This window comes from Trichoplusia ni, unplaced genomic scaffold (genome assembly GCF_003590095.1).
Source record: "Trichoplusia ni isolate ovarian cell line Hi5 unplaced genomic scaffold, tn1 tig00000704, whole genome shotgun sequence".
NCBI lineage: Eukaryota > Metazoa > Arthropoda > Insecta > Lepidoptera > Noctuidae > Trichoplusia > Trichoplusia ni.
In genome coordinates this window covers 62,750-80,375 of record NW_020800054.1, presented here as the reverse complement: position 1 = coordinate 80,375, position 17,626 = coordinate 62,750, and the positions used below count along the sequence as shown (strand labels likewise).

The 17,626-nt window shown below is 35.1% G+C and overlaps 1 protein-coding gene across 5 annotated transcripts in view; it reads left to right on the top strand.

The window, feature by feature from the left end:
* LOC113507137 (feline leukemia virus subgroup C receptor-related protein 2-like) overlaps positions 1 to 17,626 on the top strand; it is a 58,251-nt gene that overhangs the window by 28,302 nt on the left and 12,323 nt on the right. For all 5 annotated transcript variants that reach the window (XM_026889997.1, XM_026889995.1, XM_026889994.1 and 2 more), the window contains one exon: positions 15,664 to 15,888. In XM_026889997.1, coding sequence (XP_026745798.1) covers positions 15,664 to 15,888 — 225 coding nt within the window. The remainder of the gene's footprint in view (positions 1 to 15,663; positions 15,889 to 17,626) is intronic.

Here is a 17,626-nt window from a genome sequence, read left to right as displayed (position 1 = left end):
TTCCTTGTTAAAATTATTTATCCACTTGGATGTGACGTAGACACAGCTATTGTTGATCTGTTAATTATTTCTGGATTTAATTTAATTGTTTTTGGCAAAAAGAAACCCAGTCTAACAAGATCACTGTAGAGAAAATGTAAAGTTCGCTAAAGGAGTTAGAACTTTAGATATATATTTTCTATATATATTTAGATATATACCTATTTCCCACAGGTTTTCTGGTAAAGTAGCACAAAAATGAAGATGTCCGTTAAGTTGTCTCTTATACAAGATAGGTAAGCATTTTACGATAAGGATTACAAAAGTAGTAAAGATGAAAAAATATTTTGCTCATTAATGGTTTCAATCGACTGAAAGTATTTTTAAACAGTTAGAATGGGACCACATTCCTAAACACTTTAAACAGAAAAATACATCAAAAAACTACTTCAAAACTGCGGCGTGTCTCTCCAGCATCAAACCCAATTCTCAAAGACCTAACTTTCGTAAACTCGAGAAAATGAAACTTATATACATATGTCTTATCATAATACTACCAATAGTAAAATTCTCGACTTGCCACTTCGTACGAGCCTCCTTTCTTGCATATTTTTTCCTTGTATTCGCCAAAAGGTGGTCAACAACCTCTCGGCCTCTCCGGGACCATTTAGATGTTTTTGTTATCCTCAACATTTGGAATGCGGTTCGTCTTTTATATTCATTTAATCACTGCAAGAGAGAACGAGAGAACAAGAGACAGCTTATTGATGGAGGAGTAATAGTATCAACTATTCCCTTGTTGTCTTGGTAATCCACTAGTGTTTGGATGCATCCAGGTAGACTATTCCTAGCTAGGCCAGGAAAAAACTGTAAATGATGGACATCGGTCTGTAAATGAAGTGCATATGGACATTAAAAAAATGATGTTTTTTTATAATTAAGTCGGATTTAATTTGTATAAACTTCATTATAATAATAACACTTATCAACAACTTCAAATAGGCCTTGTAAAAGGAATTTCAAGTGTTCAATTTTCTTTGATTCTGCAACGATAAGATACGTTTTGTTATCTTGGTATAACTCGTTGTAAAACAGTTGTAAAGTAATAAATAATTGGCCAATCGTACGATTTTTATCAGACATGTGTAAAAGGTATCGACTACTATCTTGCATTAGTAAGTGAACAGGGTTTACACTGACATTAAACAGTTTATGGCTATTTTGGGTCATTGAACTTGCAGAGTGACGTTATGGCAAAGAGAAGTCAGCAAGCTCTGTGGAGCCCATTAAGGTTGATACCTGCCGGGGCAGACGGATTGTCCGCAAGGGTGACCGGGGCCCCGATACATGAAGGACAAGCGAAGAAACGTGGGTGGGTTTTAGTCAGTAGAGGTCTGATGTCCCCTTCAAATCAAACTAGAGGGAGGAGTCATTTGATAAAATTCTAACCCGAAAAAAAGAGCTACGTTTAGGATAAATTTAAAAAGTTATGGAATGCGAAATCTTGCAATATAGTATTTTCCTTAAAGAACCGGACTTTTTGGCCTACTTCCACCCCTAAAAGCAATATTATTGTAGTTATGAAAGCGAGACAGCGCGAACATTGTAGTGCGTTGTCTCTTTTCAACAACAATAATTATATTATTGTTTGCAGTACAGAGAGAGCAGTACTCTCCCTATGCACTCTTTATTTCTTGTTTCACGTTGTGTTTCACAAACTTTTAAATCATATTCGCAAAGAACTAGCTTGATATCTCCGATACAATAAACAGCAATTATCATTTTTTAACGCTTTTCCTTAAAGTAAAACACTAGTTATAATATTTTTTAGTTTTTTATCGCTTTCTGATCCGTAATAAAATAATTTATCATTCTTTATCTTTGCTAGTTTATAGTGCTATAACCATACCATTGATGGATAGTTTAGTATCATAATAGTACTTTACTAAGTAATGTCTAGATTTTCTTTATCCTTATCATCTGTCTACGATTTTCTCGGATGACGCAACCAATGGCCATTATAGTGTAATTTCAAGAGGTTTTCATTTGCAGTCTCTTTGTTCTCGGTAATTAACATTTCAATAGTTTTGAAACTTCGTCAGAATTTTAATTGTCAGACTATCGATGTCTGAGTCTGAAAGTGATTTAAATGTTTGTTTCTTTAACGAAAATCTTTATGTATTTTAGTAAGTCAACTCGTGACTTTACATAATAGTCTAGCCTTGTTTGCCTAAGTATTTTGAAATATTAAAACTACCAAAATTAAAAATCATAGTCGAACAAATTGCGTCACGCTTTCAAAGTTAATTAACAAATAAACAAAAGGTACATAAAGGTACAATCATAGCTCTCTCGATGTAAAATTAAATTTAAATTTACGAATCGTTTATGTAATAGGTCCCTAGTTTCAGCCATAAATCCTTTGGCTCGTTACGGATAAGCCCTTCTTGGGAACTTCCACGTCGTATGTAATTAAAATGATATCGCCGTGCAGATGTTTTGCCTTACAAATGTACGGAAGAGCTTTTAATGTGTGGCAGTGTGTTTAAAGACACACCTGTCAGACGCACTGGGTCGGAGATTTACACGCGCGGGGTAATGGCGTTATGCGTGAGCTAAGTTGTAATATAGATGTCATTGTAAAACAGTGTGTTTTGTTGTCACTAAATGGGTACTATAAGAGTTGACACGATTAAGCGCATTACACCATTTTATTTTTAAATCTAGATTTAGTTTAGGACTTAATACATATGTAATGTCCAGCAGTGGACTGCGATAGGCTGATGATGATGATGATGATGACATATGTAGAACGTTCAAAATCAAAATCAGCGTTAAACATGTTACATTCTCTTAATAGTAGATTTTTTAAACATATATTTTATTTTATTTACATAGTCATTTATGTACACAAAATATATAAAAAAATACAATAATTCTCAAGAAATCTCTACCAGAGGAATGGTTGATTTTGGCAGCCAACAGTGTATGTTTTAACAAATACCTATAATACCCACGCTAGTAATTCCGTCAAGAGGTATTCAGCAGTTGCTGAAGTCATATTTAAAAGGCTTCAGAGCTATACATATCATATTTAAAATAGTTCTTCATAAACCTCCAGCTTCTAAAATATTATAAACCTGATGCGGATGTAATATATCTTTAGTTATACCGATGTATCTCGTGTGTTACATTCAAGAAGTTCGCGAAATCGTTCATGCGTTTGTTCACATTGAAATATGCGACACTTTAATGCGCTCTGTTAAATTTGGTTCTGTATTAACGAAATAAACTTGTGAAGTTTCAAAATGAACTTGTGTATTGAAATTTAGAGGTTTATTTCCTCGTTTATAGTTTCAGTCAAAATCAAAATCGTAATCAAGTTTTCAAATAGGCCCAAATCCCGTTGGCTTTCTGCACTATTTTTTTCTTCAGTATTTTATTAATAACGGCTCCCGCACTGAAGAATTTACTCCGGGCGTTTCACAAACATTCAATTCTCACGCACAAAGATACCCAGACTCAGGACAAGCATTCGTGGATCATACAAAAGCTGGTGCTAAACAGGGATCGAAGCTGCGACACATTTCGCATAGTGGGTTTGGCGTGATGACCTCGAACACTCGCTTACCGTGCAGTCAAATTCTTCCGCCGTCATACGTTTAACTTATGAGGCTGATTCATAAACCTTTTGTGTCACTGGCATCCTCCATACGAAAATTCTTATTAAGCGATCAGGGTCGTCACAGTACCTTCCCAAAACTTACATGTTTCAACACGAATGTTTTATGTAAATTAAATTAGGTAATACTACTAATTATTACCTAAATTACCTACATAATATTTGACTTGCAGAACATTAATGCATAACCCGACAAACACAATTCAAGGGCCAACTTCTTAAGTACACAAACATATCCTTAACTTCCAACATTATATGAGAACTTACGAACTACCCACTTAAACACGCATCTTATTTAGTAGTACTGGTCTGTGGTTAAACACGCATAGATATTGCTTACTTAAACTTGGCACAAAGAATTTGTTAGTTCAATAGAACAATACGGAAAATAGAGTTCCGAAAAGGACGAGTTCCAAAAATAAATAAATATATTAGCCTATTCTTAATTAGGTGTAATGAGATCTTTGTTTTTATTATATCCCTCAGCAAGGTTACGATAAAGCAAAAAAATATATTGGAGTCAATATTTGAATGAATTTTCTTTAAAAGCAGATTTTATCACTCAGATTTGAAATATATTTTTTCTCATGCGGAAATATCTGGAGGTGAGAATATATTACTAGTGATTGCCTCGATGTCTCGTTTCTATAAATATTGATGATGCTGGGTGACAATCGATATTGCGGAGCTTTCAACTGGCAAGTTTGTGTGATGAGCTTTCGTAACGGCTTTCATACTGCGAGGTGTGGTAGCTGTGTAGCTTTGTCGCTCCATACAAAATGATGTGCTGTAGGTACTAAAGACGATAAGACTGAAAGATTATTAGTTTTAGAGACTTATTTCATTTATTATCTTAGATGGGAGTTCCGTATCGCCCATATATCCTTCAGAATATTTTTTTCTTATTAATCAATCTCTAGAAAATTACTTTCATATATGGTAACTGTTTGCTAGTTCCAGAAAGGTATTAAAAGTTCTCCCTTGACCATGATTTGTCAAAATAATCGTAACTTATTAGCAGCATGTTAGTTTTACTTTGAGCACAATATTCTTCGAAATATTTGGGTGGTATCATAATTTCAATTGATTGAAACTAGTTCAAATTCCAAAATCTCACTGAAATGTGCTTCAGTTTATTTTTAGTCATTAACAACTTCGATCGACGTCATCAAAACAGATTGAATCCGCGTCTTCCAAGCTTGTCAATTTGTTTCACAATATTCATAATCAATATTCTTTCTCCGCTCTTTCGGCTGACAGCGCAATTTGTCAGATTTATTCTGATGGGCCACGATTCATCCCATTTCATCCATGCTATGTCAATGGTAGATAAACTTTCATAGTTAGTAAAAAAACTGAACATGTACTTGATTGTATTTCTGCAAATAAGAATACCCTTTTTACTCACCCGGGTATCATATATCAATGCCTTGCTCGTCTGAGGAAAATGTGAGGAATCTCTCAAGGTCATGCGAGATTTCTCGTTTTCTTTTAGATTACATTTCCTAGCGCCCTCGAGACGGATACAGCTGTATCTATCCTTTAAAACCCTGTCAAATAACAGGATTTTTGTCAAGAGATTTGTTTATGGAAAAGCTGACATAACTCTTTCAATACAGCATTGCACCTAAGTACGTAGATTTGCTCGCACTCACTATTCTAACACAGTTTATTCAGTAAACCGTTCTAAAGACCGTACAATGTGCGATTAAAATGAAACCTCATGAAAGCCTGGTTCTGTAGATATTCGTTGTGGTAATTCTGTAGCTCGCTCGCACTGTTATTTCGGTTGCAAACTAAGCTGAATAGCCCTCGTAAAAGCTGCACTAAACTCCCATTGAATGAATATCCTCAAACGTTTTGAAGGAAAATGTATTTCATATAAGCTCTCAGCTTGTAGTTTTTATGAATGCCAGCAATACTTTTGCTATGGAAACATTAATTCAAATAGTTAATGTATTGTTAGTAATTTTGAATACTTTAATTATTTTTCGTTTGGCATAATATGTTGAACTGACTGGTTTTAGAAAAAGGAATAAAATTACGATATACATAGTTTATTAAGGTATGGACATCCCAAATTTAAATATTTTTTTACAACCAAGTCGTTGGATCAATAAATCACTTATCAGTAAGTTAAATTTGCTGCACTCTGCAGCACATAGAAATGGTTCCAAAATTAAATTCTAAACGTGTTGTATTCTCTCAATTTCCTTGTCAAATATAGACATAAACAGTCTTGGTCCTACAAACTTCGCTTATAATTCATAGCCAAAAGTAGTGCGAAAACATTATCCCATACATTGAAAGTTTTATGAATTCGAACGGATTTGCGCTTTCGCCTGGTTATTTATGCATTAAACGTCGCTGAATGGTTGTGTACAGGCCTGGGATGTGATGCTCCCTCCGCGTTCACTCCGAGCGGAAATCCTCCGTCGCTTTGTGTAGCGGGGAAATGCAACTCGTGTGTGCTGACAGCGTATCTTTTTTTCTTTTTTCTTTCAAAGACTTTCCTTGACCGTTACGGCGACGACAAAAGAGGGATATCGGTGCTAGGTGGCGCGGGATGTGTCAGAAAATATAGCTTTGTTATGGTAAATGTTTCGGTATTTATCAAGGCCCATAAATATATATTAAAATGTCATAATCGAACATGACCAGTCAGTCAGTTAAAATCGTATTTGTAATAATATCTTATATACGATGATATCAGATGCATTGTTTATTTCTTTTTTTTTGTAGTACAGTCAATTTAGTTTAGCCTTAATATGCGGCCTATCTTTGAGCTACAACTTTACTCCTAGACTTATGCTTGCGGGTGACGTGCCACGGTAGTTCAGGTTTAGTTAGTAAGGGCCTTACACAAACCGTTTTTTCCCGGAGGAGGTAGTAGCCCACAATAATTCTTCCGACAGCTAAAATATTTTTGCTTTTTTATTTGGTTGGGAGATTTATATGCCAAGAAAATAATTATATATTTCTTCGTATAAACTTTTATATCTCAAGTCATTTAGGGCGACCGTTTTCCTCTTCTCTGGGTTCCAAAACTCATACAAAAGTACGTATTATTATGTAGATGAGGTCAAATAGGGTCACCCTTTCAGGAACTTTGGTCCAGATTGACAAGTTATGATAAGGGAAATATGGATAGGAAAGTTTCGAGCGTCGTTCGTAAAGCTATGATGATCTCAAACTTGTATTATTGCATACGGTTTTGTGAAAACGACGCCTATTTTTTCTTGCTTATTGAACAGACTCAAATATTTGAAGTCCATTACCTTAACAAATATAAAGACGCTATTAAGGAGTTCTTACTACTCTTATATAAGACTACATTGGTATTCAGCTGAAATAAAGCTGCTTAGGCCTAAGGAGATCTGCTTTTTGAAAGAGCAGTAGCAGGACAGCAATCACGCCAAACTCAATGTGCGCGATTTGTCTCGGGTTCGATCGGCTTCGCGTAAAAGCATTTTCGTGATCCACGAATACTTGTTCTGAGTCTTAGTGTCGTTGCGCATATGAGTTGAATGCTTGTGGAGCAAACAAGGTTCAAATTCTCTATTCCCGGACTCGTTGCTTTGAAAGAAAATCGTAAATAAGTTTGTCCATTTACTTTCCCTCGTAACTCTATGTATTGACGACTATCTATCGCTTTCAACGTTTCTTTCTTATCAACACCAAGTACGAGTACTTGCACTACACATTACTACAGACGGTCACGCGCGTTCATCCATATCTTACGAGGCGTTCAATTCACGCGCTTGTTCGCATCTAACATTGTTTACAAACAACATATTTACAAACTAACTGACATTGTGGCAAATGTTTATGGTGTTTTTATTGTCTTTTACCATGTTACCAGCGGCGTCGTTAAGTGTTTTTGTATTTCTTTTCTTACTTTGCGGAAGTTTTTCCGGAGTTTACCGCGTTAAGGTGAAATTGTATGCTCTTTACACGAAAGAAATAAAATTAAATAACAACAGTGTAAATCTAATATATAATATTTTCATGTGTACTACTAATAACTACCTAAATATTGTTGTACCTTCCTCGACTATGAAAAACTAAACAATCATTGCTTTTGACCTCGACTTTTTATCATTTCAGTGGAGTTTGTACTTAAAGCAAGTTAATATCAGAAATATACAATAATAATCATTTCGATTCAATCAAAAAACGAGATCCGCGTAGTTTTTGTTCCGAATACTCTTAAAAGTTATAATAAAACACTATATTGTATCATTATTTCAGACATTGATAAAAAGTAATAAATATTTCAGGCATACGACAGAGTTCGAGATTTTTAATCCGTTCTAATGCATTCCAATTGTGTTCGATCCCGGCTTTTGTACCGGGCTATTAACTCCGACACAGAGTCCGTGACCCAATACACTTTAATCTGCCAAGATATCCTCCTTCTACCTTCCTAGTACCATCGCCTGTTGCCATACCAACACCATTTTAGCTAGAACTCTTGTAGTAGTGAAAGCGAGATGGGGCTACATAGCAAAGATCACCGTCTCTATCACACGCAATAAGACCGTTGCAGTAACTCTACCAGGTAGCACGCTTTGTCCACGTTTAAGTAATAGCTCTTTCTACCCGCTACTATTTTATTCGTCCCTGGTGCAAGGAATTTTAATGGTGTAATATGTTTTGTGCAGCATTGTCTAAGTATCTCAATTGTAGCGTGAAATTAATTTAAAGATGTGGGCGATGTACGAAGGCGTTTTGCATGCTCTCTCTTGTAGTGTTGTTATGTATACCATACCGTCTTCTTAATCCGTTGTGCATTCTTGCATCTTGAGATATTGTTTCACAGAAATCCTCTATTCCCGAATTATTTAATCCTTTATTCAGATCGCAACTATCACTTAAAGGTATCAGAATTTCGGTATTCAATTGCTCCTAATTTTCAAGGATTGTTTATGACAACTAAGTTGTCAACAAAGATATATTTAGTTCATTTAGAATTTTCGATACAGCCCAAGTAAAGCTTGGTTTTAACTAAGCCACATCAGAAACTCGATTCAACTCATGTGTTGTGTAAAGTTAAGAAAGTTACACACACAGACACGTGTTCAGACACAAGCTCACTTCAAATTAGAGGCTTTATTAAGCTTGTGCTCCTTGAGGCTGGCAGTGGGAACTTGGATGTATATTATGCCTAGTATGTATTATCTTCATTAGCAAGGTATTTGCCTAGTTTTGAACTTTGTTTGTCATAGCGAATTTGATTTACTTGATTATGATGAAGTATGGATATGGTTACGCTGATGGCTATACGTCGACAACAGAAAAGCATAGATCGCTACATCAACTCTGGTTCAACAGTTTACAACAAGGATATAAAATGCTCAAGAGAAAAAAAAATAGAACAGGTATACTACTCAATATGCTTCCTCATTTTTTTGAGATCATAAAGTGTTAGAACAGAGTATGAGCTTGATTATATTTTAATAAGTTCCTAAGTACTTAAATGCCATTCACGTCATGAAAGCAACCAATAAAACTCACAAATCTAAATTAAAAGAGTCACAAAGAGATTTGAAGTTAACTGCTGGAAATTCCTACAGATTAAAATCATAAAGATAATGGCGAATTGAAGTTTACTGAGATTATCTGACGCTTGGAGATCGTAGTAGGCATTTAGAGAAAATCCGAGCAAACTTTATTGGATGACATGGAACTCTTAACTCCTAAAAATCATTGATTGTATAACTACTTAGATACTTGTTGTTTTTACAAACATTCAATTCAAGTCACATACGCAAAGAAACCCAGACTCAGGACAAAAATCGTGGATCACACAAACGCTTGTCCTACACGGGGACCGAAATGTTACTTTCATGAAGACTCGAAATTCACTAACTGACTACATAGCTACGGTGCAAATAGAACGATGATGGCCGTAGATAAAACATAGAATTCAATTTTCAATAAATCATACAGACATTACTTTACGACTTATATAAAATGTGTGAATAAATGATATTTTCATCACATTTTGATTTGATCTCTTCTTTCTCTATACCTATCCTTGTGGACACTGTCAACTGGATTAACGTCAACCATTTCTTTTTCAGATTTCACTATATTTTATGCAATTGTATTTTTTTCGACATATGTAATTAAAAATAATATGTTCCAGTGATTTATACGAACATTTTCAGATTCTCATATAATTTATATTGATTTACTAAAGTAACAATTTGAAGAAGTGCAGACAAATTTAGCTTATCCAAGTGTAGTGTAAGTAATTTAAAACATTATGCTAAAAGTGCTTTATTGAGATAAGGACAAGAGTGAAAAATTTGCATAGCAATGCCATGAGTAATAAGTCACAGCTTAGAATGCTACGAAGCTCAGCACTCACAGTCAAAATTATTGCGAAAATAAAATTTCTTACAAAATGAAAATTTTGTGTTGGCAGTTCAATTTGGTATGTAAATTGAATTAACTCTTGGGGTCAAAGTCCAAAAACTTGTATTATTTTAGGGATGACTTATTTCTAGAGACGATTTACTAAGACTTACTGATTTTATATTCTAGCTTGTCGCTTCTAGCTGGTGTATTATGATTAAACATTTTTATGGAACCATAAGCATACTCGTAAGTCCTTTTATGAAGATTCTCGAGTGTTTTGCAGAGATAACAAATGATTCGCCGTCTTAAAATTCAAAGTAAAATATCACACATTTGTTACAACTATAAAATTACCATAAGTCAACATATAAAACGAGTAAAGCAGAACAAATTGAAGATTTTTATTCGACATAATCAGTCTTATTTTCATTGGTAAACTTTTGGACTGAGTCGGGTTAAGTAAATAAAGAATTTCAATCAAACTGGACCTTATTTCAGGAAATACGTGATTTCAGTACATTTTCCCTAATCACATCGATCTATTACGTTCAAGCCCTTACCGAAATGATACATGACTTGGGAGTGATTGATAAGAGAACGTGCCACTTAGAGGTTAACAATTAATCAATGTTTACTTGTATAAAAGATGATTTGTTTATTCGGTAACAGGTTATTTCGTTTGAAGTAGGTAACCTTTTACACTCTTATTTTTATTTTTTATTTTGACCTAGATATATTGAAAGCAATGTATCACCATGAAATATGCTTGATATTTTGGTAATGAACTTAGGTATTAAATGAAAAATCTGTCCGTAGAACAGAAAGCGATTAATGTAAATATTTGTTTGATTTTTATTCATATTTCTCGGGAACGTAATTAATGTACATTTAATCGAATTCCCGTTTTATTAATTGGCGTGTTTTATTTATTCAGTCGTACTTAATCCGTGGTATGGCTTAAGTTGTGATGATGAACATACCTATTACTGAATGTATCTGTTACCCGCTGTCAAATACGTAAAGCTTGATATATATGCCTTTGTCATCGCCCGAGCAGTTAATTCCATTTTCCATGTAACCATTACACGCTCATGTTATTTACCTCGGACATGCTTCTAATTGTTGTTGTAGTGCATTACATAGTCCATCGTCAATCTGAAATGATATATGACCGTACCTCAATAGTAGGTTGTTAAAAGTATTTTATTTTTTGTTAGAAGGTATTAGATGGGCATCTTAGGTTGTTTGACACGTTCCTTAAAAAGGAAAACGCTAATATAACACAATTTTTTTGGGTAAGGTTAAAATTATCAAGTAATTTGGTCATTTGTTTCATCAGTTTATAAATAAAACGATGTCCTTGCTTAAAAATAAATATTAGACTAGTATCGTGTACTCGAAAAATATTTGATTAAAACAGTAAATAGTGGCTATCAAAAATTTGTAATCTTGTTGAAGGATTCAAAGCGATCTCAGAATCGCTGAAGTTTAATTAAACGCACCATGCTTGGAACATGTTGAGAAGAAATTCCGTCTTCCCGAGTTTTTGCCACCGAGTCCCGCCACACAAGTTTAACGGTTCCAACGCCGCTTTAATTAAAGTCTTGTGAAGGGACTCGGACCGCGACATGCAATGGTTATAGAATTCAGTTTTAATGAAACTGCTGTGCTGTAAATAACATGAACTACTACTTTATTTATATACCAGAGCTATGTAGATTGTATGTTGCCATTGAGCGCGATATTTGAATAAAGCGTTTGCACGGTTCGAATGGGCATTGATCCTCTTTGCATCGATGTGTGTTGCGGATTTTACACTAATATTCAGGCCAGCGGCTTACTAACAGGATTTGACTTTGCAATGTGGTTGATCCAAATAGCGGTATCCACAAAATGGTAGATTATGACACTGCCATATACCATAGTTGAATTAATAACTGTGGTTGGTATATATTTCACTCAAAATGAATCAAGTTTGTAAATCAGCATTTATTACACTTTTTTTCTTAAACGTAAATAAGCGTGATTTTCATTTTAGTTGACGAATTCAAAATCTGTTTTGGAGTCCAGGTTTTTCCGTCATTTTTCTGTTTCTGAAATTTTCCTGTAGGCTAAAGTTATATTATTCAAATTAGAACTCCATTAAATTATAATAGGCAGCATCCAGAAGCATCCAGAAGCATGACACACCACAAGTTGTGAAACGTTGTCCTGACTTCCACAACTATTACTTTTAGAAGTAGTCATTCCCGCATTAATACATGTCTCACAGAAAACAATCGACAATGTAATCAATAATCACTCAGATAAATTGTACAATAACCAGATGTTCATTAGAACACACGAAAGACCTTAAGGGTCACAAGCTATCACATTGATAAGGATATCCTCTTCAACAGGGTTATCAGACAACACTTCGGTACACCAATAATCCATTATTTATCACATAATAGCTTATTTATGTCTCTATCATGCAATGAATGCAAGTGGAATATTTTCAATATATTTCCCGGGGACCTGCTACCACGTCTTAAAGTGATATCATTGTAGTTGTGGAAGCAAGACAGCGATAGGAAGCATAGAGAGGCGTCCCTTTTTCTCACTTGCAATCATATTATTTTAAAAGGTACTGTTAAGCCCCCAGTGTTCTATAATGGAGAAATACTGTTAGATATCCTACGCTACAAAATATTTAAATAGATAAAAACTATGAAACTTATGAAGATATATTATATTCATAAAGCATTTCGTAATCTCATCATGCTCAGCTTTGGGAAAACCATAATCAAAACTTTTTGTTAACCATAAGATTAAGTTATATAAAAAGTGGAGGGACGAAAAAACTTAAGTTTAATATTATCAAGTGTTATAGAACTAGACGTAAAAAGGAATATAATTACGCACGAAACATAGACATACCTAGAACAAGAATTATAATCTGTGTAATCCTATTTTAACATAGCGTTAGGCTATAAAAACTAGACTGAGATTTGGAGATTTGACAGCCTTGAGTATGTGGACGTATTAAATGAAGATAAATACAATTACAAATACTGTGCTTCCTACAAATTACGTAGATCATGGTTTGCTCTAAATGTTCTAAATGATTGTGTACACAATATAAAATCTTCTAAATAGTTAGTTTTACGTCTTAATCCGTGTTATAAAATAACACTCTGAACATTTCACGAATATAGTAAATGTTTTGTACAACTTTGAGTGATGCAATTCATGCAATATCAAGTTCAGATTTGTCTATAACATATGCCATCTAGCCGTAAGCTGTATTGATGGAATATGTTTCTGACCTCACAGCATATAAATTGAGCATTTTCAGATTCAACTCAACCTATACCTTTTTCTATTCAACAAAGGAAGATCACTAATTCTTAGTATACATTTTTGGGCATATAGGTTTAAGCGTTAAATAAAATGTTTATGGGACGATGATTTGAAATTGCAAAACTGTTTTTCCAAAAATCTTAACAACCTGCAGATACAAGCCCCTTACCAATATGTACATAAACAGCTTTTGTATAAGTATGCCAAATAACCGGTTATTCTTATTACGCGGCGCATCCTTTTGTGGCAATCGTAAAAACGTCGGAGTCGTTTAGATGTCTGACTACTCTTGAATTGTGATGTAAGGATTTGCTTCAACTTAATAACAGAAAACTCATTGATTTTAATAGCTCAATTCATGTTTTTGCCAAGCATTGACTTTGTGTTAATGTTCTATAATTCTTTTTGCATACTTTATTTACCACATGCACATACAACGTCTCGAAGTGCTATGTATGTTTTATTACTTCTTCCAAATGTAAATATACCAATGAAAGAGACTAAAATCCCGTTGGATTTAAAATCTTCATAATTTAACTTGATGGTTTCCGCGTCGCAACTTCAGCGTATGACACCTCATTTTCGTAAAAAAGGTCCCTTTTATGGAAACGACACTATCTCACTTTTCTCCTTGCCCTTTATTCAGACGTCAGCGCCAGAGGTACGCACGATTAAATAAGTTTCCCCGTTTATCAGCTTAAACCGAGAGTATATAATAAGTATATGATAAGTATTATACTAAAACGTCATAACAGTGTTGTTTCTGACGGCTTGTCCCTCAATGTTTTTACCTAAAGCAGAAGCTAAGGCAGAAACACCCAATAAAGAAAAACAACATAAATAGCTCAGAACGATCATCTGTATTAAGCATAACCAGTATCTTAAAATCTGAACATTAGAATGTTAATAGATAGCTTAAAAGGTTTAATGTTCTAATTGCATAGTGGTCTATCCAAATGACCGAAATATTCCATTACTTTGACATTGACTTCTAATCCGAATATAATCAAAATTTATTGATAATACGTTGTTTACTGTTCCACTTCTTAAAGGAATATTTGTATTTATAACTCGGTAAAATTTTCCACAGACCATACTTTCTTTAGTTACGCTTTTTACATTTATTTGGTCATGTAATAATTATTATTAAAGGCGTGTTCAAAAAACACCTGCTTATATAGACATCTACCGAAAGCATATTATAAGAAATGTCCAACGTCCCATGGTAAATTTTGTTTACTGTTTAATTTTCTGCGATACTTACCCTAAACCTTACCAATGTTTAAGGAAAACAAAGCTGTGTTGTGCAGATATAGGTGCTTTTGTTATACGGCAAGGTGTGTTGGGATCTTAGATTTTCCTTATTTTGGTTATAAGACCAAGGAAGTCGGAATACAGTTTACTACACATGATACATTCTATTACAATTTAGATATTTTTATAAAAAAACGTGCGTCTTTCTTGTTATATGATGATGGTGTTACCTATTTTGTTGTGTTACCTATTTTGTTTTATTTTTAGTATGATTATACGCATAAACGTATATGTTCTTTATTAGAAATTTTGACATGTATAATTTTATTAATTATAAGATTGAATGACGTAGCAATTTATGCCGCCTCCGTGTTCGGGGCTGTGCCAGGTAAATCAACGTTTGGGGTATTTCTTTCTTTGAGTTTTATTTTATTAGCCGGCAGCAGATACGTCATGCTCCCTTAGTCGTCACTGCCTGCGGTGGCGTCTTGGGTCGGGTCACCTCCTTCCCTCAAATATGGCGAGGGAGGTGATGGCTGACCCTTGCGTCATACTCGTGAACGGGTGCTGCTTGCGGTGGCTGGTCGGTCTGCTGACCTTGGCCGAGTAGTTGACAGTTTAAGTTCATAGTGGCTTAGGTACCATGACCTCAAATTTTTGTTTATTTGGCACGGCACCTACACACTTATTTTGATATATTTTTTAATAATTATATTGTAAATGGAAAGACAGCGTGCTGCTGGGGAGTTTGTTGCGCCGTTTCTTCTCTCACAGCAAAAGCACTTAGGAAGCGGTGACGGGTGGGCAAAACTGGGTGCTGTCAATGTAATTTGACCTTCAAAAAGTGCTACTTAGTAGCCTAATTTGAATAAATGACTTTTGATTTTGATTTTGATGACACTCACTATTATTTGAGTACTTTGCCAAGAACAATTCAGGCGTGTATTGAATGATTTTTTCCAATTAACTTTATATCCTCCCGTTAGTTTCTAGTATCTTCTATAATCCTTGTAAGTATTAAGCCCCTCTTTTGTTTCCAGAATCTCCGCGTGACGACTATTATCGGTTCGTTTGGCACATGCCTGGGAGCATGGCTGAAGGTGTTCTCCGTGCCCCAGGACATGTTCTGGCTGGGCTTCATGGGCCAGACGGTGGTGGCCATATCCCAGGTCTTCATTCTGAACGTACCTCCTCGCCTGGCTGCCGTGTGGTTTGGAGCTGATCAGGTGTCTTCGGCCTGCAGTGTTGGCGTTTTTGGAAATCAGGTATGATTCTTTTGTTTTATTATAACAGTCTACAGCATTTCCTGTAATAGGAGTACCTAAGAGTGCCATCGTTACGGACAATTTTTGCAAAGGGACTTCTAAAACCTGTAATTAATCCCACTGTTTTAAAGTATTCATTGCCACTTCTTTCCTACAATTATACAATACAAGTGTTGCTTACCTAGCGTGTAAGTACTGACATGACCGGAAAACATGTCGGTTTTCAAGGTGGAGGACACTTGCCTACTCTATAAGTAAATCACCTGCAGTGCGACATTACAATTATACATCCAAGCAGAAAACAAAGCAGCCTAGCCATTTATTTTTCCGTTAACAGGATGAAAATTGCATATTACATCTGTTTTGGCGAGTGCCACGAATCGTTGAAAACCCAATTTATTAGCGTATCTTAACATTCATCACGCTAACGATTATGTTGCTTGTTAATCCTTCCTAGCCACCATAGGCGCGGGCCTCAGGACAATGAGTGATTGGTAGCTCGCCCGACCCCGCGCGCCTTAAGGAGGTGTCAGGGTCAGGAAACTCAGGAGGCATTAGGGCCGAAGCCTGCCGACTATTGCAATCGACCGAAAGGGATAGATACCGCGGCCCTAGAATAAAAAAAAAGCTAAATAAGAAACATGGGTGGCTTTTAGTCCTTAATAATCTGACAAACCCCCATTGCTGAACTTAGCTGGTTAAATCTGGAATCTGGTCCTCCAAAATCCGTCTTGGCGTAAATTTGGATTTCCTTTAAACTTTGCCTAACACAGAAATATCCTTATATTTTTCTTGACTGAATGTTTCAAATATCTTGTTTCATTTTTTTTTTTCTTTATTTAATTTAAATAAGCAAACGCACACTTCAATGGACTTTATGTGTTCGAGAAAATAAGTAATGTTTTTCGGTATCGGAAATTCTGTGGATGATATTCTTCCATAAAAGTCTACGATGTGCGAAGATCTAAATTACGTTACATGATACGTTCTGACACGAGCTATAGAAAAAGGCAAACAACCCTTACTAAAAGTGAGTCTGGAGGACTTGCGGCTAACTTTGTAATAAAACCTTATTTCACAAGTACCTAATTACATTGCCTACAAAATCATAACTATAATTACTCCTGTGACAAAATCGATGGCTGGTGTAATTTTACAACATAATAAATGGATATTGTGTTAGTTTTACTAATGTACGTCTTTGTCCAAAGAAGGTACAATTAGTCATAATGTAACAACTCTTTCAATTCTTTGGCCGTTCCAAAATCTATTGATTCATTTACCAGCATGCATGTGATACCAATCAGTTGAAAGGTGAATTATCCTCCTTTTTGCAGCCGATTAATAGCTGCACGACCATTGAACTGGCAGTAATTCGGAGTTTTAATCACCAGCGCAGCGTCACTAATCGCGCCATAAAATCCCTCGTGAATAGCCCTTGGATCGAAGTTAATGTACTATTTCATTACTAAGGATTATCAGCACTTCCTAATAACAATGCTATCTGGCCTTCTACTTGCTGTTTGTATTTTCAGTTTTAGTTTTCCAAAATATAGTTGTTTTATGACCAGACAGAGCATTCGGATATGTTAACAGTTTAGTGTGGCTCTCCAATTTTTGTTACAAGGTTCACCTTTTATTTATTCATTGCCAAAGTCCTAAATTCGGATGTTCTGAAGTTTTGTAATATCTATACAAAAATGAAACGGTCATAATATTTCTGAGTATACTGTAATAA